The following is a 22849-nucleotide window of genomic DNA, read 5'->3' as shown; positions in this document are numbered from 1 at the left end:
CTTTATATCACCTTGCATACTGAGCTCACCAGCCAGACTAGACGGGATTCACCCTGTGCAGATTCACCTGATCGGGATTTGGGATTCAGCTGGGGCCGAGATTCAGTGTCGGTTGTCCGTATTAGAGAGGGTTTTTTAAAGAAAATATATGAGAATTTTGTCGGGACATTGGAAACTGTCCGTAATAGAGCCGGGTGTCTGTAAGGAGAGGTTCGACTGTGTTGAATGAGGCCGAATGTGGTGTGAAGAATGATGCAAATGGAGGTAGCTTTGGTCATCCGTCGAGTTGAATTTTTGCTGTTTTTACATTGTTATTAGGCAGTAGTTTGTCTATTTCTTCATTACAAATCGTGTGAAATTTCCCGCCATTTTCTCAAGCTAGATCATGAGCTAACGCAACTTCGTCTCCGCTTTTCGATTTCCATGCTTTTTTCTGCACTTGTTGTTATGAACCATTGACGTCATTTTATCGGATATCGCGCGCGAACGTCTTCCAAATATGGTCAACGGTAGCAGGTTATGAAGAATTAGCCGGAGGATTAACGGAGAAATGTTTAAAAGAATAATAATGTTATCTACGGCTTAGACGACAGGTTACCAGAGCAGTTTAACACTTTTACCTCGTTCGTTGGAACCAGTTACAATACATGGAGTAATTACTAAATGGACTGTGGGCCAAATTAATGATATGGCTTGCTTTAATGGCCAGCTATCACTATAATCAAATAAGTCACTGTGTAATCGCAGACCGTCTGCTCCGCTTGCTTTGCGTTCGCTGAGTGTTTCTAAAACTCACCCAAACTTTCTGTTGCTTATGAAGTGATGTTCTTGTGCGCTGTATGGTTTTTTTTCTTTTTTTGGAATCTCCAAATAATGTAGTAAGTGTTGGAGCGCCAACTCCTTGCCCTTGCCGCTCATTACTATCAGTAGAAAACCGAAATAAAGCCGCATATTGACCATACTGTAATACGCGGAGTACTATGGCCGGTGGGTTGGTAGCACTGCTTCCGTGCACAGTCATCCCATTCCGCTCATAAATCTCCTCTCCCCCCCCGGCCCCCTACCCTCCCCACCCCCTCAAATGCCACCGTATTAAGCTTTCTCTTCATCTATCGTAAAAAGTGAAATTCATCATGGCCATGGTAGGCCAGGCGGCGAGCGTTCTTTTCAATTTCGTTTGGTTAATAGAAACAGTATTCTACATATAGAAAAACGTACTTACAATCTGATTGAAACATGTGAATTATTCATTAAAACATTCGACTTTAGTCACGTATGTTTCGTGTCTTCAGCGTGTTTTTTGAACATTCCCCGATCCATGTGTTGCGTGGGCAAACCACAACGCGGAAAATAGTGCGTCTGTTTCTAGAAAAAGCTTAATAAGATGGTAGCCAGGATATTCAAATATCCGGTTGAAATATCATAATACGTGATCACGTACGCAAATACAGACGGCGGCTGATGAGGCCTTGTTCGCTAGTTTTAAGTAAGTTAGAATCGAGATTCCGCAGGAGAGACGCTTGTTTCTTAACGTCGCCAGTCTACTGCTTCAGGAGGTAGCGGTTTGTTTCATTCCAAGTAAACTGTTACATTACGGAGGAAATGGATCCTTTTTATGAACTAAGTTAACTTGTGCGTTAAAAGACCGCCACCTGTCCAGCTTTGGCTTTTCGAGACCAACTGACTTTCACAGCAAAAAGCAGAAACTCGTGTCAGCCACAGAGGTGAAAGGTAAGCCCTCAGTGTTACCAGGTGCGGTTATTATCAGCATTCGTATCATTTAATACTCTAGCATCAACCTCAGGTAGGACTGGAACTACTGCATTTCGCGCCAGTTCAGTATGACCCAGAGGGAAATTCTACTCCCGTTGTACAGCGAGGGAGATTTTTTTCCGGCCGACACCCCCCATGGAGACTTCACTAGACTTGGTTAAGAATAATTTGGTACTCACTAATACTTGAGTGTCTGCCTGATACAGTACTCACTGCAATAGGGAAACTTAAAGGATAAAGGATTGCTCAGCGATACGTTATTCTTCCCGTCGTTAGTAACGGCCTATGAACTTTTGGTTTCAGTTGAAAACTCGTACTCGTTAGCCATGCAATTCTCGTAACCGTGCTCTAATGTAAGAGGGTCGGGCTGTCCCGGTACTCTTTCCAAATGACACGAACTGTTTCGGTGTTTCCGAAAGGAAAACAGCACTGCATAAATAGCCGCCTTACGTCTGTAACTTGCTGTTATAGTTTGTTTCCAAAAAAAGCATACGACGCGAGAGTGTATGAGGTCAGGAGCCAAAAAAGCGGATGAAACGCGTATATTCCTTCACTCTCGTCTAAAGAAACTTTTTAATTTTAGAGGCTGATAGAACTTTTGATTTAATTTTTTTTTAAACTGTATGTGATTTCTTAGAATTTTGAATTGTGAAGGGGTTTTGCCGGAAATTTGTATTGATATATAATATTGATATGGACGTTTTATTTTTATGAATATTTTGCAGAAGTTTTGTGTGTAGTTTTTATAAGATTTTTATAAGATTTTAATAAAGAATTTATCTATTATTATCATTATTATTATTATTATTATTATTATTATTATTATTATTATTATTATTATTATTATTATAAAGCCTACATAGCGCCGATATCAATAGTAGCTATTTTCATTTCAGCTTCCGCCTCATTCCTTCTTAGCCTGACTTAATTTTAACTTTAGTATTCATTACTCAAATATCTTCGTTCGAACTGTGATCAGCTCCTGGCATGATCAATTACAACTTTTTGCCAAGTTTTACAGTTTTTTGGCGAAAACTTTAACGCTTATTATATATTCGTTACGACAAGCACAATTTTTTGGAATTTTTACTCTTTTAAAGTTGCATGTACACTTCCAGCCCTAGCTGCAGCCGCCTCTCTGGTGGTTCAAACGAAAGCAGTTTAGCGTGAAGTTGGTACCATGCAGGAGTCTTTTTCATGTCAACAGACTGTCAATCGATCACGGTCAAATTTAATAGTAAAAAACGCGGTCAATATAGTCATTAAAAAATGTAGCTTTACATACATATGGAAACAAGATATTTGGAGATCTGGTTCAACCACTCCGCACTACCTAGAAATTACCACCTGTTGGCCTCCGAGGGTCGGGTCCATTTTAATTTCGGCGTCTTATTTCAAAGACAACCAGGTCCTTTTACGGCCACAGTACAAAACTTGAACTCACTCCCTACGTTTATTTTTACTTTTTTAATGTAGACACCCTTGGAACCTGATTTCCCGTTTCTAGCTCACCAATATACAAAAAAAAAAACAAAAAAACATGTCAAGAGACCCTTAATGGCCTCTTGATCATGTACAATCGCGAGGAACAAATACATGTACTATAAAAATATTGTGGCATGACTCCATGCCTTCCGATTCATTTATTAAAGTTCGGCTGTTTTTTACGTTTATGTTTCTCTGGTGATCCTCTATAAGTCCTTTCTGTTGTTTAAGTAGTTTATAAAATGAGGACTACAATTGTAGCTACTGCATTTCACTTTGTTCAAGATATACATCCATGTTCTAATCTCTAGTCATTGCTGATTAGAATTTCAGTTTTTTAAGGGCGGTTGTACAAAGACAGACCACGTGATCTACTTGCAATACCGGGAACCATTGATAGTAGTGGCGGTTTTATCGTTTTCCGCCGTAAATAAAAGCATGATGATCAAGATCTAAGAGGAAGACTTGTGGGATAAAAAGACCCCGGAGCGCTACCTCTTGAGAAGGTCACTAAACGGCGTTTAACAACGATGTTTTTAAAACGGCTTCAGTCAAGCTACTGGAAGTTCCTGCAATAAGTTTAAAGGCATAACGGAATGCCAGGTCTATAAGCCTGATAAATTTAACTGACAACACGTCGGGCTAAAATTGTTCCAATCAGTGAAAGAAAAAGTTATTACTCAACTGAGAACAGCCCGCTTCAGTATGAAATAGAATGGCATATTTTCGCACAATCTAATTCTAGACTGATAAGAGAAGTAATTAAAATTGCATCAACGCCGCGATTAAATAGCTTACTTGCTTTTGATGACTTTTACCAACTAGTTTGAAATAACACTCAGTAGAAAATAACCCCATGACTTGCCGAAAAATTGAGGTGATGGCCGTGAATATTTAATGCGTGTACTGGGATAAAATCTGATATGTTGTAACTACGTATTCAAAAGAACTATTTCGACCGAGTACTTTGAAAATAACATACATAGAACTTCGAAACCTAGGCAATGCCGTTAAAGAAATCATTGCGTGCAAATTATAAACCACAAGTCCAACTCAAAACAGACGACGTTTCACAAACTTTTAATGTTTGTTTAGCTACAACGCCTCTTAGGCGATTTTGGCCGCGCAGAGAGGAAGCGCTTAGGAAACAGTCGCCACTTAAAAGAATTTACAAATGCTAAACTTAATGATTCGTCCTCTTTGATGAAAAATTCATCTCGTTATTTTCAACTTCACTAAACATCTTCCGTCTTCCCTTTTCATCGAGTAGCCTTCCATGGTGGATTTATTGCAAGGCAAAAGGGTTTCTTATAATGGAAACTTTCCGAGGAAGAAACTTTCACGCGCGATTTTAGCGGCTTTAGTAATGACTTAATAATTCTTCGGCTAGTAATCGCCTATCGGAAGAAATTCAAAACATGGTAAATATCGGAACCCTTTGTAGCGCATCAATTCGATAACACGCATAGTCTCCTCGGATAATGACTCACTTTTTGCACTACAATATTTCTTTTCAGCTGTTAGTTCAGTCTGCCCACCCGAGTGATTTCGACTAAGAAGAAGCAACAAGAAAGTTCTTTCATGGTAATATAGCACCGGTTAGTATGAAAAAAGGAGCTACGAAGCGTTTTACTTTAAGCAAATCATTCTAACTAATTTTTTACATTTCTAAATTTTCTTCTGCAAAATGATTGAAGGTTAACGGTAGCCGGAAAAAGAAAAACACAGTTCGACTGCAATTCGTCGAACTGTCATCATACTTTTTTACTCAAGTTTCAATCCACATACTCTAAAAGTTTAATGAAACTACAGTAAATGGTTTAGCCCACTTTAACTAAAGGAGAGAAATTAATAATAATAATAATATCATTTTGCCGCACTTGTTCTCCAGGGCAGCCAAACTAATTTGTTAAAACAAAATCGCTCAATTTCCAAGACTAACACGAGTGGACATAAAGCTATTGGATAAAACGTCCAGGGGAAAAAGCCCGAGACACCGCGGCGCTATTTAGCTTAACAATGAAGCTTAAAACGCCATACATTTACATATGGGTTGCCTCAGTGTGCTCTCTCGTTTTGCGCGAAAGGGCAAGCTAAGAGGATTAAATACAAGCCAAGGAGGAATCTGTTATTCCCTTTTTCAAACGGCCAGAAAAATTTGCGCTTAGGAAAAAATTTAATGTTATAACTCAGGAAAGAGCTGCCCAGTATACCGGTCGACTAATAAATTATTTTTACTTACTGGGGTCAGACTAATTCTACGAAAACGAGTGCACAAAGTCACGCGTTTCAAGGTTTGGTTTCGGGAGAGGCGGGTGTGTTCACACGAAATGAGACCAAACTCATTTCAGAAATTTAGTGTGACCAAGTTATACCCTGATCAAAATCTTACTTGAAATTATTTTGTGGCCTGGATCGGAAATTTAAGCGCGGGTTTTGACTGCTCGTTCTTTTCGCGTTCGACTCTTTTCGAAGACGGAAAGCGACGATACCGTAAAGTGTATTCATTTCGCCTGTGATCCCAGCGAGTGGAAACTTTTCAACCCCACAAAACCTGGGTTTGAGAAGTCTGAGAACGTCTGTTTCCCCCTAAAAATTTGCCCAAAGACTAATGTGCCACATGTCGCGTTACAAATGGGCAATTAAAGACTGTTGGGTCGAGTCGCTAGGCAATAAATTGGCCCAATGAATATTTAGTGAATGATCCGTCGCCGATGTCAGTATTTTATTGAAGATTTTCGGTAGTATTTCATCTCGAGGCCTGAGGGTTTTATTCGGGGGCAAGCGCCAGCAAATCACGTAGCGAGAAAGGTTTCGTTTTTGAAGCCGCACTCACGGGATTTTGATGGCTTATAATTTCATATCGGATCGCCACTTTGTACAGGTTAATTTTGTCGGCAATAACGTTATTTTCGTAGCGTTATTAGGCCTATTGCGGTGAAACAAAGTTTCAATTAGCGATGTCTATTCAACAGCGTGCGGTTCTGCTCAATTATATTCTGTAAAGCTTTATTGGTGCGGTCCGAGGCAAAGGAAAGCTATCTATGAAAAATTAAAATGCCTCTTATGTGGATAAATTGTCAAGGGAGAAATACATACGAACCACGGCATAGATCACAGGAAAAACAACAGCTTTAACAAAGAACTTCATCGACGTAGGATTGTTTAAGTATTGGAACAAAATTTGCTTTTTTTTACGAAAGTCGAAAGTTTTATTTTCTATACAAAAAAATAATAATACATAAAAAAGCCGCAACTTTGAGAAGATATTCGGTGTAGGTTCTTGTTGCTACGAGGATTTTTTAAAACGCATGAATCCGCTTATAGAAATACTGATATTTTAATAACCTCCATTGCCTTAATAACAAACCACGCGCGGAAAAACAGACCGCGGAAACTGCAGAACAATGATCAAGGATAAACGCAAAAAAAGTCATAAGTCGGGTCGGTGCGTTTTCAAGAGGCGATCGAGCCGTTTTCTCCGGATTATTCAATTAGCATTGCAATAAAAAACGCACAAAGAGGCAAGATAAATGAGAGCTTTCCAGGCCCCGCCTTCACATCTTTTAATATTTCGCGCGGTTCTTTGTTGGGTACTGCGGCTTGCCTTTCAACTGGTTAAGTGAGTCAGAAGATGCGGGGTCTTGAGAGCCGCATTTAATGGCTACATTTGCTCAGCCAATTTAACGCACACTGCCGAATAAGGGCGTTTGAGGCACTTTGTTTTAAGGTAAAAGTTAAGTTAATCCACCAGGCCAGACCATTAATGATTTTTTAATTATTTTTTGACAGATTAAATGATTGATAGACAGAGGCGGTCCCTGTGACGGTCAGCTTGCAGCGGCGCGTATAGAACAATAACAAAAAGAACACGAGTGATGTTCAAGTGCGCTCATAAACAACAGTAACCCCCAGCGGAATAAACTCCTTTAGCGGTCCTGCGGTCGGGCTACACTTTAATAACTTTTGCTTATTCACAGCAATGCTGGGTCTGCTATAGCGTTGTTTTGACGAATTGGACGTGGAACAACTGCTCGCTACATCTAGGATTGACGCTCACGATGAAAATTTACGCAGCGTTCGCTTCATGGTATCTTCTGGTGCTCTTTCACGCGTGGCCAAGTGTAACACTCGCGCTCGAGAGAGCTTTGGTTGAAGTAGTGATCTACGAGCCTTCGTCGGGTGGAGACTACAAAACCTACACTTACGAGCTAGAAGGGACCTTTTCCAATGCTGGAGCCGCTACAAGCGCTGAAGGGGACATACTCGAGGTAAGAATTTTCTAATTCACTGCTGGCTAACACAACTTCTCGCCAGTACATGCTGGTACAGCCAAGAATTATGGCTGAGAGTTCTGCGGTTTTGTTTATCTCAGTACGCTCCACACAGGCCAACTCATTGTAGTTTTGTAACATTTTGCGTGCGATCCTTCAAGGTTTTTCAAGCGACTATTTTCGATTTGTTTACCCAGTGCCGGTCAAAAGTCCCGCATGCATGACATATTGAAGTACCGAGACGCTTCGATAGTTTGTTGGCTCGATTTAATGAGTCCAACTGATCGCTTTCATACAAAGCATCGGCATTGGTTTCAACGTAATTATAATTACACTCATTTTTCTACTCGATGTCACGAAAGAAAACCGTTTTTTGGCGTTCGCTTGAGCGACCCTTGCCTTTGTTGAAATTTTACCCTGTTACGAGTTTTCTCTGTAAAAGTGTTCATTTCAGTTTGCGCGATATTTATTCGCAGTTTAATTCGTCGCGAGCGCCAGTGATTCATATCCTGCATCTTTCAAATCGCATTCGCTGAATCCCTTCTTTCGTTATAAATGGTTTTGTTTCGAAGAGAACACAATCGCGTTTAGCCGTTCGATCTGATCATTCGTTCGATTTGTCGAGGACGTGACTGAACGTCTCTCAGCCTGTAATCAATTACCCATGTAGTTTTTAATCACAATGTGTTGGTTTCCGTCGCTTTAGCGGCGGAATGTTTTGGGTATTTTCTGAAGCGCGCTGTTGCGTTCCCAGTGCCTCGACATTTCTCGTGGCATTTCTCTTTTCGTTTGCTCGAATTTAACAGCTTTAAGTATTGCTCTTCAACTCGCCAGTGTTTTTATAAGAAGGGGTCGATAGGTCAGGGATGTGTACTCTCCGTAGATTTGTCAGAAAACTGCGTTTATTTGCATGCCGGAAATGCGAAGCCTTTTGAGTTGAAGAGGGCGCTTGCTTCACGCGACATGACTTGAATAGAGCTAATTTTCACCTTCAAAATGTTTCCTTTATTGTGGATAACGCAGCCGCCCTGTAAACCCCATCATCATTTAATTCCCGTGACAATGAGTAGATTCTTCTCATTCGAGCGAGTTCCGTTTTAATCGCAAATCGAAATTCCGTCTGTAACTTTTAAATGATGTGATCAAATCTTCTCAAAGTCCTTGACCCACGTGTATATGAGCCCAGGTAGGTCCCAACATTACCCATGTTTTATGGCTGTTCTGGGATGACAGACAGGATCTTCGATTGGCTACTCGGTTGTGTGCTTGCTTAAGATAAAATGCTATTGCTTACTCAACTGCCGGTTATGGCCTGGATTACTAATCTCTGGTTAACATTTGTTAAGTGAACCAATCTTTGGAAATAGAAAACAATAAAGCGGTCTTCCCATTTTTTTTTTTAATTACTTCCTTTTCATATTCAAAGGTAAGTGAAATGATCTAGTTGCTACGGCTTGAAAACTCAAATGCAAAGTTCTTTCAAAACTGACATTGTGCTAAAGGTATCACGAAAATTTGTTCTTCGCTTTTAGGAACAAAAGAGGGCTTTACGTTAAAACCACAGAAGAAGGCAAGACGTGACAGAAAATTTACCTATGCGTCTTTAAATTAATCTCAAGCGGCATACGAAGACCGATAACTTTACTTCGTTCTACGGAAAACATACTAAAATATAATTAAGTTTGACGGGCCCTAAGCGGCGGGTCCGAATAGGTGTTTATCATCCTCATAAGGCTGGAACTACAATACTTGCAATTACAATTCTTGAAAGCCCTACACAAAGCTGTTATTGCCGCGAGATCGGGATAATTAAAGGAGCAAGACATTTTTGAATTAAAACAAGGACAATACAATCGTTTAAGCGCTTAGTTGGCCATTGTTAAGGTGGCGTTTTTCATAGAAGCGCCATCACAAACCGATAACCTTTTTCTTCTCACTATCAAGTTCCATAAAATGCGTTCAAAAAAATATGAAATTCCACCTGAAGCAAACATCGACAGAAAATAAAAGGTGACATATCCAATTTGTGCTTTTGATCGTTTAGTTAAAAAGTCTATCAGTCGCTAAAATGATTAGCGTTGAGCTATTAAAACTATACATGTCGTGTTCCATCTCAGCGTTTTCTGCATGTGAATACACGAGTCGTATTAAAAGTTTCGTGCTTTCCAAAGAACCTTTCCAACTCTACACGACGCATCACTTTTTCGGTTAATACACTGTCCTTTGTGAGACAAACTTACGTGAACACCGTTTAATTTCGCGGGTATTCTTAAAACCTGAATAGATCAACGTACAGTAAAACCCTTTTTCGTTACTTCAAATTCTAAAACACTACTGTACAATTTGGAGGCTTTATTTTAAAGCTTTTTCTTAATTTTCGCTTCTTTTTATAGCAGACAATTCGCCGAGCTAATAATATTAAGTGAAATAACACGTGTGAAACCCTTCAAATAATCTGTCAGCGTACGAGGCCTCGTCGCTCGCGGCGAGATCAATTCAAATTTTAATATAAAACAAGCTTACATTTCCTAATCTCAGTATGCTCTTTTACACCCATCGGAACCACCACCTATTTCATTAGTTTGTGCGTTTCCGCGTACAAACGTCCACTATTTGGACCGTCGAGAACATCTTGATATTTGAGGGTTTATCTCTAGACTAAACTTTGTGGGGGAAACCGGGTTGATTGCCTCGGTTAATTACACTAATGGTTTTTCCAGAGCTCGTGAAAAAAAGAACCGATCTTTTCCCCTCCGTTTTCGTGCAAAGAAGATTAACTTGATCGAATTGATCGATGTAATGATAGCAGCATAAACAATAACATTGCTTATCTTTGACGGAATAACAACGACTTCTACCGATGATCTTTTGTTTTGCGCGAAGTTATTAAAGACTTGTTTTTCCATTTCTCTCGGGTTGAGCAAGGCGACTTTGGAATTTAAGATTTCGCGTAGAACTTGCTCACAGCTGGATTGACACTTTTTTCGGAATTCTTAGAAAACCTGAAATGCCAATTTTATTTAAAGAATAACCTCTTCAAATAATTACACGAGTATTGAAACAGGTCCTTGAGGGGCTTTATTTTGAAAACAATCTTTCAAGAAAGGATTTTGTTAAGTGTGCGTGTAATAACCGACCACTTGAACTTTAGATGCGGGCTGATGAAGATTAAATCTAAAGAAACCGGGTAATTTTACAAGCTGTTTTCCTTCTTTAATAGCCACTATAACTTCACAATTAATCGCAGTGGAAAAGTAATTGTCTGCATTCGGTGCCGGAATATTTGCTGCCCCTCCTGGCCAAATTAAATATGACCCGAAATTGAAGTCAAGTGTGAAACCACTGATTCACCCGAGTGATTTTGTAATTAAAATGTTCTTTTCGTCGCTTTCGGTTTTGTCCTTTTTGACGTGAAGTTTTTACCCAGTGAACCAATAACTTTTAGTTCTTAAAACTGGGAACAAAAACTCGCGATTTTCGCCTGTAGTATTGAGTGTTAAGTGATTTGAAACATCTCAAAAAATTCGCCGTGTTTTGTTGCCCCAAGAAAAAAAATTAAATCTTTATTAAGTTCTTACAACGTTGTTATGCAAACATTGTTTCAGGTATGTTATTACGAACGTCATTCAATTTGCTTCTTTTCTTATCGCGATATTGTTTTAACATGTCTCGTTGCACTCGGCCTCTTCTTAGTCGTTTGGACAAACTCTTCTTTAATGTTTATCGCAACTCCACAAAACATCCAAAGATTCCATGCACCGCCAAAAGTATAGCCAATGTTGTCCCTCAACAAAACTAAACTTCACTTTTCCATTTGATTCTTCCTTGATTACCGTCTTTGTAAATGAAGCCACCCGCGTGTGATCTCGCAGCGTTGTTTGTCTTAGGTATGAAATAAAGAACCAAGCAGACGTTTTTTGTTACTATAACCCTGACTGTTTTACGGAAGGTCAAAGCCATGTGTCCTGTCGAGTGATATCCAATCATAACTTCACTATTTTACTCGCGATACTTTCTTGATTATCTCATCGTAAAAATTTAATCAACTTTCAGCAAAAACGTTCCTACTCTGATTCTTTTTCGATCTCTGTGGAAACTGAATATAATTCGGGAAGAAGAAAAATTAATATTTACAAGAGAAATACAAAAATTCTCCTTGGCTCTTTTTTGTTATGTCCAGCTGCTTATTTTTAATATAAATTGTAGAGACCGAAGGAACATTCTACTAAAAAAATAACATTGGCTTGCAAACGAGTACTTCTTCTACATCATGCTGGCATTCAGTCACATTGTTGAGTATTTTTTCTTTTATAGGTTTATTATAGAAGAAAATTTTTCTGCTTAATTTCTTCTGATGCCTACTTGGTTTAAAGTTTCCTAAAACTTGTTTAAAAAACTCATCCCTTTAAGCTTTCAATCGGTTAAAATCGGCCATCTCACTTCAAGATGTTGATACATGTACATTGTCATACTCCTTGTTGCTATGGTAACTAACAGATTAATACAAAAATAGACATTTTAGCCAGCATTAGTGGTCATTGGTGAGGACAGTTTTGCTTCTAGGCAGACAGATCTCTAAAACTGAAGCTTGTAAAGGATTAGCCTGAATGCAGTATGGCTTGTGATTAAAACAATGCAGACCAGACATATACAAGAGGGGGCAAGTGTAAGAACCCAGGGTACAATAATCCAGTTTCAAAGACTTATTTGTACAGGGTTAGCCTCAACCTAAAGAAAATATTTACAAATACCGTAGCCTGTACACAGACGTTGTTTTATTTTTCCTTTTGTTGTTTTTGAAAACATCTTGTGCTGGTGGTCAATAAATCTCCTGCGGTTTATATTTTATCACCAGCGCTTGACAGACTTTGAAGAGAAAATAGAGGGTCTGTGAACAAGCCTGGCTACAAATACCGGCAAGAAGGTGCCGGAATTTGAGTTTAAAGCAACAGACACAGTTGTACACAGGTCTTCTCCTGACTGGAATTTGTGATTTATATTTACCTTAGGTCAAGGCTAACCCTGTATCATACCGTATTTATTCGACGAGTGCCCAACCTTGAATTAGTGCCCACCTCGAATAAGCGCCCATCCTAATAAGGCCAAAAAAGTTAATAAGCGCCCAGCCTCGAATAAGCGCCCACCCCCTCCTCCTCCCAATCAAACTCAAGTAAGTGCTCACCCCTACCCCACCCACTTGAGTGAATAAATTCTAATAAGAGACTTCCCGAGGAAGGAGTTTTCTTCAGAGTATTTTACAGAAACCTTGCTTTGTTACTTCTTCACGTTTTGTTATTAACATTTATTGTTTTGTTGCAAAATAAACATACTTCACTTGCTGAAAATGGTGAAAATTTAATAAGCGCCCAGCCTCAAGTAAGCGCCAACCTTGAATAAGCACCCACTCTCAAGGTCCAAAAATTAAAATTTAATCTAAGGACAGCTATACATTAAAGAAACATTTATTTCTTGAGCAAAACTTTCCTCTGACTTAGAGGCCCAGTGCCATTTATACCATCCACCCTGCCAAAAATTAGAATTATTTTGTACAGCATGCAAAAAAGCACCAAAAACCTTTGGTGGAATTTTGTGTTAGAGAGCAAGTCCAGCAGAAGCTAATTTATGCATTTGGTAAATTAATTAATTAATTATTGCCTTTTTATCAGATTCATCCGCTTGGGCTGTGTAATACATCAGATGACAATGACTTGTATGAATATGGTTGGGTGGGTGTTGTCAAGCTTATGCCCCCAGATGAACTCAATGAGCCATGTTTCACACTACTTGAAAAGGTAACTGTCTTGTTGTAACTTTTGTAGGATGTGACATGCTCATTTGCAGGAAAAAGGCCACAAATTTGTTCTACTATATACATTGTATTTTTACTCAATAGATGAGTTCAGTGGAGGACTTAAATGTTTCCTTTATTCAGTTTATTACTAAAGGGAAAATAACGTATCCAAAGGAGTAAATGATGTTTCTTAAAAAGTACATAAAATGTAATGATATGAAGAAAAAAGTGAGGTTTCTAACAAAGCTGTTATTGCAATCTCTTGATTGTTTGAGTCAGCAGAGCATACAGTAGAATATAAAGCCCACTTAAAAACTAACTGATGAAAGATGAAAACAATAAATTGGGTCCGGGGAGTAAAAAAATTTCTGGGAAGTTTTAATTTTTGCTTAGTTCATTTGGGAGAGTTTTAGACAGGGGGCTATGGAACTAGAGTAAAACCTAATTTCTGTGATGTACAGGAATTTGGCCAAAGGCTGAAAAAATCTGGTAGTATTAACTAGTGAAATCTTTTAAGTTTGAAATCCTTAAACATAAATTGAGTCTTAATGTTTGTCACAACCCCTCTGCTGGTGCAATAATCAAGTATGACATAAAATTGTAAATTTTGTGGGTCTTCAGGAGGTTCTTAGACTGCGAACAGCAGACATATTTCCGTTCGTCACTTCTCCTAGGAGGTTCTCATGTTCAAATTCAACATAGTTGCAGTTCATCTAATATGGCAATTTAGGCCCCCTTGATATTATTGATACAGTGTATCATCAATAAATGAAATAAGAAATAAATGCTGTCAGCTCTACTTTTAAAAAATATCCCATTAAAATTATGAAATTACAGAGACAAAAATTTACCTAAATGACAGTTTGACTTACTTTTAATTGCAGATTACTAACATAGTTGGGTGCCTTTTGAAAACACTTTTAATAAACATTCTTGTTTTCCCAAGCTGAGCAAAGATGGCAATCAATCCAAAATTAACCATTGCACCTGGAAGATAAAAAGTTCATTTAGGGTGTGACCACTAAGAACTAACAAATCCAGATTAATTAACACATTCTCACTCTGAACTAGATTAATTCTGCCCACAGTGTGTAGGGTTGAAACCTTAGACATGTGACTGACACCCATGATGTGCTATGACTTTTTTTGTCCTTTTTTTTACAAAAATGTCCCTGCCCTTGCTAATACAAAACTGATTTCCAACCATCTCCAAAAATGTATGTTTCTTTGATCTTAGGGTCATCATATTTCACGCATATCAATTTTCCTGAAAAAAAATAATGTTATGTTGATAATGAGAAAAACATTTTGCAGAATTATGTAAACCATATGTTAGTGTTAAAACAATAAAAAGTGTAAATGTGTCTAAGTTTAAAGCCATCATTGCATGTCCCTCCCACACTTGATGACCCATTTAACATGTTTTTCTTCATATTTCCTTTTTGCTCTAAATTAATCAATTGAAGGAAATAATATGTTATTCAAGGAGAGATACTTGCTTTTGAAGTATTATTTTTGCACTGCTTTTAAAAAGAGTTTTCCAAAACATCATTAAGAAAAAATGTATTTTCATTTCAAGTTGTTGGAAAAAAATAATGGGATTCAAAGCCAATGAATAAAAGCTCTATAACATACATTTATCAAGTGGAACCATGAAAAAGATTTCATTTTGAAAGTTAGTATACCACGGGAAATTTGTTTTTGCCAATCAACAAAGTATCTTATTTATGGTTTGTTTCAGGTCAAAAGAGCAATGCAGAGAGGAGCAACTGCAATTATTTTTGATACCACAGATCATCCTGAAGCCGCAACAGAGGTAAGTAATATTTATATACGAGTAAAGTTTAACCCATTTATGTTCATTTCGATAAAAGATAGTTGTATATTAGCATATCAAAAGTTTATAATGTAAGGTAACTTTTGAGCAGCACAGTCAGTGGCTCACGTGTGTTACAACAATCTTGTCAATGAGAGCTGCAGGGGAACCAAGTGAACATGAATTAATTATTTATAAAAATGTATTACCCGCTGCTTCAGCAAAAAAACACAATTTATAAAAATAAAACAACATAACCCCACTTATTTATAGTGGTAATGAAACAACAGATGTTTAGGTTGTTGACCTTGTGGTGCTATTGAAAAGAGAGTAAACAGGCTGCAAGAACATGCAAATTAGCTTTATTAATTCAAAAGCCAGCTTTCTTGTGAAGAACGTACCTAGGAGTCAATTTTTCTGAACCGAAAAGAATAAGATTTCTGATTATATGTACATGTACCTCTGAGATGTTTTTATTACCACTGACAAACATGTTTAATTTTTGAACAATGTGCTAATGTGGTTCCTGTTGGCTTCTTGATGCAGGTGAATATTTCAAATGATGAAATTAAGCGGAAAAAAAATGTCAAATTTGTGCCAAAGCTCCTTTACAAATTATTATTAATATAAGAAGAAATAATTTTACTACAGAAACCTTGGAACATGTAGTTCTGAACAATGATAAACCAAGGTTATCATTTAGTACTTACCGGTATACTGTACAACTTTCTCGACTTTTTCCACCTTTTAATTGCAATACTAAAATTAGAACCACAAACGTGACTACATGCAGTTGCTGGTTATTTACTTCCAAAAAGGACTGTTTCTAAAGAGTGAGTAAAGGTGTCAGCCAATATAATTATTACAAGTTTTATGGCTTTTTCAGCTAATAGCTTTAGAAACAGCTTTACATATTAAGTAGTAAGAAAAAAAGAAAACGTCGAAATGTATGGTTATTAGTGACCATCCTCTTGCTGTTGATTTCAGTTAAATGCGGCAACTACCAAGATTGCCCGACCTGTTGTGTTAATAGATGGAAAAGATGCCAAGAAATTAATGAATATTATGAAGAAGTAAGTAGTTCATGCCACTGACTTAATTATTGTGCCATGACAGATAGATTAGTACAGCAATAAGTTTACACTATTTAGGGTCCCTGCAGTGTACTTGTCAAAGCTACAGCGCTTGAAAATGTAGCCGCTATTCCACCTAATAGAGATATATGTTGTAACATATACAGCCACATACCCAATAAATAAAAACACACTCCAATAAGCACCAGTTGGCTGCATGTCCATTTGTATATTACTACCTTAATGACGTGTAATAATGTATGTGGTAATTTTTTATTCCTTCTTTGCTTCTTAATAGTCAAAAAGTGTCTAGAGCCAGAATTCAGTATAGTGTTGCTGGTTACACCCCTCAGGTAAATATTTTCAATATTTTTTAAGCAGTTTCTAATTGCTAATTTTATTGAGAAATAAGTCTTTGCACCAACTTAATGTTTTAATAATATTTCTTTTTCTCTATTCATATTCATCTAACCATAATACATTACCTTTCTTTTTCAGAGAGCCTCCAATGAATATTTTGATATGGTCATCTTCATGACTTTTTTTATTCTGGTTTCCATCATCTGCTTTATTTTATTGCTTAAGGTATGTTTTTTTAACCAATGACAATGTCCAAAATCTTAGTTTGTAATATACAAAGCATTTCTAGTTAACATATGGTGTTGACGAGATACTGGGACAAAAATAAAAATATTATTGCTTCACTAGCTTACTCTTGTAACAAACAATTCAGAACTTTATATAGCTGAGAACAATTTTTATTGCATATGCCTTTTAATTTAATTATTTCCCAGACTCACCAATAATGGACATGCGAATCACAGCCATATGGTTAGTGGTTTGACTGATCTGGTCATGTGGTACTTTAATTTACCTCAACTTTAACATTGGGTCTTTTAAATGTTTTGAGAATAAACAGCTGAAAGAGTGATTATAACTGAGTGAGCACCTCTGTCTTAATGTTGGTTACATAAAAATCTTGGCCACCAGTTCAATTGTTTTAGGTATCTTTGAAAACTATCATCCAACTTTAACAATACTTTTTCTCAAAATAAAGCTATAACTTAGAATATACTGTAACAGACATGTACTCTAGGTCCCATTTGGATTTAGAATCTATTCTCTTTTCCAGATTAAATGGAGACAAAAACAGAAGGAGGTAAGAACTAAATAATGCAAATGAAACATTTAAAATATGTAAAATGTCTTGAATTCAAAGTCTTATGGCATGGAGGAAATTACTGAAACACTCTAATCAACCCAAACTCAAACCAAAGCTTATTTAGTGTGCATGGGAAAATAATTTTTAAAAGGTAAAGTTTGTTTTAATCTATTTTGCTTGGATGTATTTAAGTTGTATGGCTCATCGTAAAACATGGTAGTAAGTTGTAGAACCAATATATACAATCACATAATAATTTTTGGTGTCGTAACTGAATATCCCTCACCCAACAATGATCAATATCAGTTAATTACAAAACTTAATTTATAATTAAGAAAAAGAGACAGCTCATTTGACAGATGCAGAAAAAAATCAATATCTATTATACCTTTAGAAAACCACAGCAGAAATTGAGCAAGCTGTGATTAATATTTTTATTGACAAATACAAAACTTACCTTGTCAATCCTGCAGTCTTCTCTTACAAGAATGGCTTTGCATGCATTATCAAGAATGGAGACAAGAAAATACCACAGAGATTCTTCAGAGTCATCACGCACTAAAGAAGACAGTGGCAACTTCAGTGATGCAGAGAGTACAGTGTCAACACAGTCTGACACTATAAGTTCAAAGTGTGTTATATGCTTAGAGAAATTCGAAGATGGTCAGGTGTGTAAATTCAACTTTTTTTAAAAACAAGATATTTAAGTAAGCTTATAAGACTTTTGACTTAATGTTAAAAATGGCAGGGGTATTTTGAAAAACACTGATTGCCGAATGCCAAATGACTCTGAAGCTTAGTCTTTGGGGTTAGGAAACTGAGTGAATCAAGTTTCAGGTTAATTTTCCCAGGATAATGAACCTAAATGGAGCCTGATTAGGGGTGATAAATGGTCCGTTAAAATTTTTAACTGCTTGCAAAATTTTACCTTTGCTTGATTTGCTCGCAAAAGTTAAACGAGTGCTTGCTTGCTTGTGCTCCCCAAATTTTTGCGTTGCTCGCAAGCTCGCAAAGCAAATTTTTTTTTTTTGCTCGTGCTCGCAACAAAATCGCAGTGCTTGGCACGCTCGCGAATACCCACCCCTCTGGTTCACTCAGTTTCCTAACTCTTATCACCAACTTCAAGAGTAATTTGGTGTTCTGCATTCGGCATTCAGCATTTCTGCAAAATTTCCTTGCCATGTTAAAAAGCATGTCCTGCACATACTGAAGCTGCTGGCTTACTAAAAATGTACAGTCCCAAAAGTTGTTGTTTAGATACATGCCCAATAGTCCATTTTACAGTTACAGGTGCAAACGAGGCTAGAGTTGACCTTGTTTTCATATAACCCTTCTTGCCTTATGCATCAGTCAATTCCAGCTGTGCTCAGCCCCGCAGTAGCCCGGGGGCGGGGGATTTTCCTTCTGCTAACAAGTATTTCTTAGCATGATTTTCATCAGAAAAGGAAAGAGGTTTGTATCAAAACAAAGTCAACCTCAGCCTCACATTCACTCTGAGGCTAAGGTACTAAGGTACTAAGCTCATAACTGTAAAATGGTCTATTGTATGAAATAATATTGAATCAAGCAAAGTTAGCTCAGTTGGCAGAGTGATGGACTTTTGAGCAGTAATTCCCACTTATAGGGCGAGGGACTGTTAAGGACCCGCATAGTGGTGCCACGCGCTGTTGTGGTGACCCTGTCAAGAATTGGCGAATTTAAGTAAACTTTTAAACTAAACTTTTGCTGTACTCATTTTCCACGTGCATTTCCGAATACATATACACCTTGTTTGCCCCTCAGTATTTAGCATGACCTTTGCTCTTGAATTGTCATTCATCCCAAGGGAAATTGAAAACAATTTTTACACAAACGTTTAGGGGGATAAAAAGATTAAAAGTATCTGTTCCATTTTCAATTGCCTACTTAGCACTAACCTCTTCTTGCAGGACGTCAGAATAGTTCCATGCCGACACGAATTCCACAAGGACTGTGTGGACCCATGGCTTTTATCAAATTATACATGTCCCTTGTGCATGCTCAATATAGTAGGTAAGGAAGAATGGCCTTATATCTGTTTTGCACTTTGTTCTCACTTACTTTTTATCTTATTTTTCTGAAGGCGAAGTTTATGTTCTTCAAAGTTGCTCGCCATTGTTGAACTGGACACGATCTATCGAGACTTTCTATTGGCTGATTTTCTTCGAGCCCGTTCCCCCTGACGGTCACAAGGATCCCATAGAAAATAGCTAAAAATCGCAAAAAGGAACTTGATAAGACAGAGACAAGATAAAACAGACAGAAATAAATATATTTTTTCATCATATTTAGATGAAATATTCAAAAACCGAATTATCGGGCAAGAATAGTTTATATCAAGAGCCATATTATGTTAATATAGAATTTATTTGTTTTGTTTTTTCTCTCTTCGCCGTGACGATCCAGATTCTGGTCACTGAACTCACTGGTTCATAGCTGCGATTTTGCAGTTTTTTTTTTTTTTTTTGAGAACTTTGACAAGGTAACGATTTTTATTTGATTTGTGTTCTGTTTTCTTTTTTAGAGAAAGAAGGAACAACAAATAAACCAAGAAGAGCAAGGCACTGGTTTATACGACGTTGTGGGAGATGTTTGTCTCGTGCAGACAGCTTTCGGTCATCCATAAGCAGCATACCACAGTACATGGTGGAAGCTCCTACACAAACATATAACTCTATACAAAACGTTACAACGGACGCTAATAGCAATGAAAGCCACGCGCATTCCTCTGTTGTGGACTTATCTAGTTCAGAAGGGCATGTAGAAAGTGATAGTGTTAGTTTAAAAGAACTGAGAACGAATTGTGAAAATTATGCATCAACAAGTTCCATCAAGAGTACATGTGTTAGTGTGCAAGGTTATATGTCACCATACGAAGAGGCGAAGAGTTACACTCATCAAGTTGTTGTAGTGGCTCCAATTACTGGTAAGATTTCAATTTTGTGTGACTACAAACGTTGTATAACGGCACCCGTCCCCAAAGCTTCCTTTTGGGATCATTTGTGCTTCATTTGTCCCTAGCAGCCATTCGCTTCGTTGGTTGTTATGACATGGGACCGATGATTTCTAATTGATCGGGGCCAGGTGCGAGTTGGTGAAGCACTGGAGTCTCAGCGCGAGTAGATTGCCATTTTTGGAAGAGGATCGAAGAGGATGGGTGCTAACAGCTAGCTATTACAAGTGACCCAAGCTTAGTATAAGGATTTTTATGGAAAATGAAATTTAGGGACTTGTCAGAAATTAGCAGTGGGGAGGGGGGTGGAAACCGAGGGAGGGTCACAACTTTTTGAGACTGCAGAAAAGGGGGAGGGTTATGCAAATATGTGTCCGTGATCATGTAGAGGTTCACCCACAGAAGAAAAAAGAAGTTCTTTAGTTTGTGAAAAAAAACCTGGGAGAAATAGGAGAGTCGAGTGATCAGCTGTCAGAATCAGAGTCGGAATCTTAATGCTGTCATCTAAAATGTATGTATATGGCATTACAAAGAACAGATTAGAAATATATTTTGAGCTTTCATAATACTAACTCACCCTAGTGTATTGCAAGAACTAGATTTTATCATTTATACAAGAGGGGGGGGGGGTCATGATATTTTAGACCAAGGTCAAGGGGAGGGTTAGCAAATTTCACTCCCATTGCAGGGATGGGTCACCTCATTTCCGAACCCAAATTTAAAATTCCCACCCCCCCTCCCCCCTGCTAATTTCTGACAAGTCCCTTAGAGTGAACGAATGGACTTAAACATGTAACATTCTTTAAGAAAGTGCAAATAATGTGACCCGGTGTTGTTGCAGTCTGTCTTTCTACGAAGTGTCAAGCAAAATTGCAGCGTTACCCACACAAATTCTTATATGACGCTTAGGCATAACAAACATTAGCTACCATATGGCGGCCCAACGTTCTAGCCTCCTTGGTGTTAAGTGACGATAAAGGATGATTCAGTAGGTTGTTTGGTCAGTGTAAGGCTACTCTTCCATTTTAATCTCCGTCTAAACGACAAATGGAGGAGGAGTAAATTTGTGTCAAAAGGTGGTGGGAGTTTTGATAATAAGTGAAAGAATATTGCGTGCACAAGAAAATCTTTGTTCTTTATACTAGCATTGTAGTTCCCAGAGCCACTCGTGCGCGCACTTAGGCTTGTTCGCAGTCTGTTCGCACGTTTATTTTTTTGACATTTTTTATATGCCTTTGAGATGCCTAAATTTAATACTTATGTGGCTTTTTGTTATATTTGTCTTTTTACAGCAGACATGCTGGATGTGTCGCAAGAGGACATAGTGTGATCCGCTACTCCTTGGTGAAGCAGTGAATTTAGGAAATTAGGACAAAGAGTTGTCCATGAAAACGAGGCGAAAAGAATTTATAAAAAAACGCTTATTGTAAATAATATACAAAGAATACCTTTGGACTATAAATCTATTTTCGGAGTTCTTTTTTTCTGATCAAGCTTATTTAAAAGATTTACCATCTACAATTTCAAATTGCCCAAAGAAAATAAAGAATATCTTTTGCTGTAACATTTGTTTAGCATTGTGTCTTAGTGTACTCGACTCAAGTGCCTGATGTACTGAAAGGATAAACCTTTGTTCAGAGGTATTATCTGTCAAACGTAGGCAAGTTTTTGTAGTAAATAAGTGCCACAGCGTTCAATTTAACCACGAAGTTTTATAAGGGGAATAGCACAATTCTCTTTGATTCATAAAATGTTAAATGGGAAAAAAATTCTACATTTTGCAAAAAATGCCTCTAACCACCGACCGCGTGGCGTGAAATTTTCGCAGAGTTTAATTTTCGCGGATTTTCAAAGATTCACGAAACAAGATCTTGTAAGAGTACTTGCATTACGATTTTTTTCGTCACATTTTTTGTAAAGTAACAAGAGTCTGGGCCTAAGGCCTTGCTTTAATTTTCCTTGAATCAGTATTTTTTTTTTTTAAATCTTTATAATATAGCTCCACCAACTTCAAACCGCGTCTACCGGCAGAATTTCACGGGGAAAAGCCTTAAACAGAATAATATTAACACGTCTGCGTATCATTTGGTGACGTGGTGTAGTAGACTAGGAGATAACCTTGCAAGTAGGTGGTCCGGCCGGGGTTCGACTTATGGCCGAGGAAATTTTATTTTCCTTTTTTGGCCGTTTTGATTTTGTTTGTTTGTTTGTTTGTTTGTTTGTTTGTTTCCCTCACCTATTGGCTGGTTTCAGTTTATTCATATTGCTGTTGTTTTCACATTCCAAATGAAAATGCCCAAGAAAAACCGAAAGCGAAATGAAAGTTACCAAGTTGATCAGTGACGGTCACTTAAAACCGAGAAAAGTCTGGGAACAACTTTGCAGAGTGGTTTTCTTCCCATCCTCGGAGACCCAGGGGGCAGATAGTGGAGGCGAGGGAAAGTCTAAGAGGGCGGAAAAGTATGGCACGAAGAAAAGTAAAGAACGGTGAGAAGAGCCCCTGG

At 37.8% G+C, this 22849-nt stretch overlaps 1 protein-coding gene and 1 long non-coding RNA gene across 7 annotated transcripts in view; one reads left to right on the top strand and one right to left on the bottom strand.

Annotated features, from left to right (window-relative positions):
- The window catches only part of LOC140951458 (uncharacterized), a 31632-nt gene extending 12188 nt beyond the window's left edge, over positions 1-19444 (bottom strand). For both annotated transcript variants that reach the window (XR_012167289.1, XR_012167290.1), the window contains exons 1-3: positions 19291-19444; positions 17832-17932; positions 14196-14310 (exon numbers count right to left, since the gene is read on the bottom strand). This is a non-coding gene — a long non-coding RNA (uncharacterized lncRNA). The remainder of the gene's footprint in view (positions 1-14195; positions 14311-17831; positions 17933-19290) is intronic.
- LOC140951456 (E3 ubiquitin-protein ligase ZNRF3-like) lies at positions 1427-21909 on the top strand. Of its 5 annotated transcripts, none has more exons than XM_073400706.1 (12): positions 1427-1556; positions 7239-7529; positions 13199-13324; positions 15065-15139; positions 16127-16212; positions 16511-16565; positions 16711-16797; positions 17345-17371; positions 17848-18042; positions 19303-19405; positions 19917-20318; positions 21638-21909. In XM_073400706.1, exons 2-12 carry the CDS (start codon positions 7320-7322, stop codon positions 21673-21675), a joined length of 1404 nt encoding a protein of 467 aa, XP_073256807.1. In that variant the 5' UTR covers positions 1427-1556; positions 7239-7319; the 3' UTR covers positions 21676-21909. The 5 variants fall into 5 exon arrangements, with proteins under 5 accessions (XP_073256807.1, XP_073256805.1, XP_073256804.1 ...); XM_073400704.1 differs by having other exon boundaries at positions 1433-1731; XM_073400703.1 differs by having other exon boundaries at positions 1433-1731; positions 7051-7529.
- Positions 21910-22849: the final 940 nt, after the last annotated feature.

Source organism: Porites lutea, chromosome 11 (genome assembly GCF_958299795.1).
Source record: "Porites lutea chromosome 11, jaPorLute2.1, whole genome shotgun sequence".
Taxonomy (NCBI): domain Eukaryota; kingdom Metazoa; phylum Cnidaria; class Anthozoa; order Scleractinia; family Poritidae; genus Porites; species Porites lutea.
Note: the sequence above shows the minus strand (reverse complement) of the source record. Positions and strands in the feature narration are given on the sequence as shown.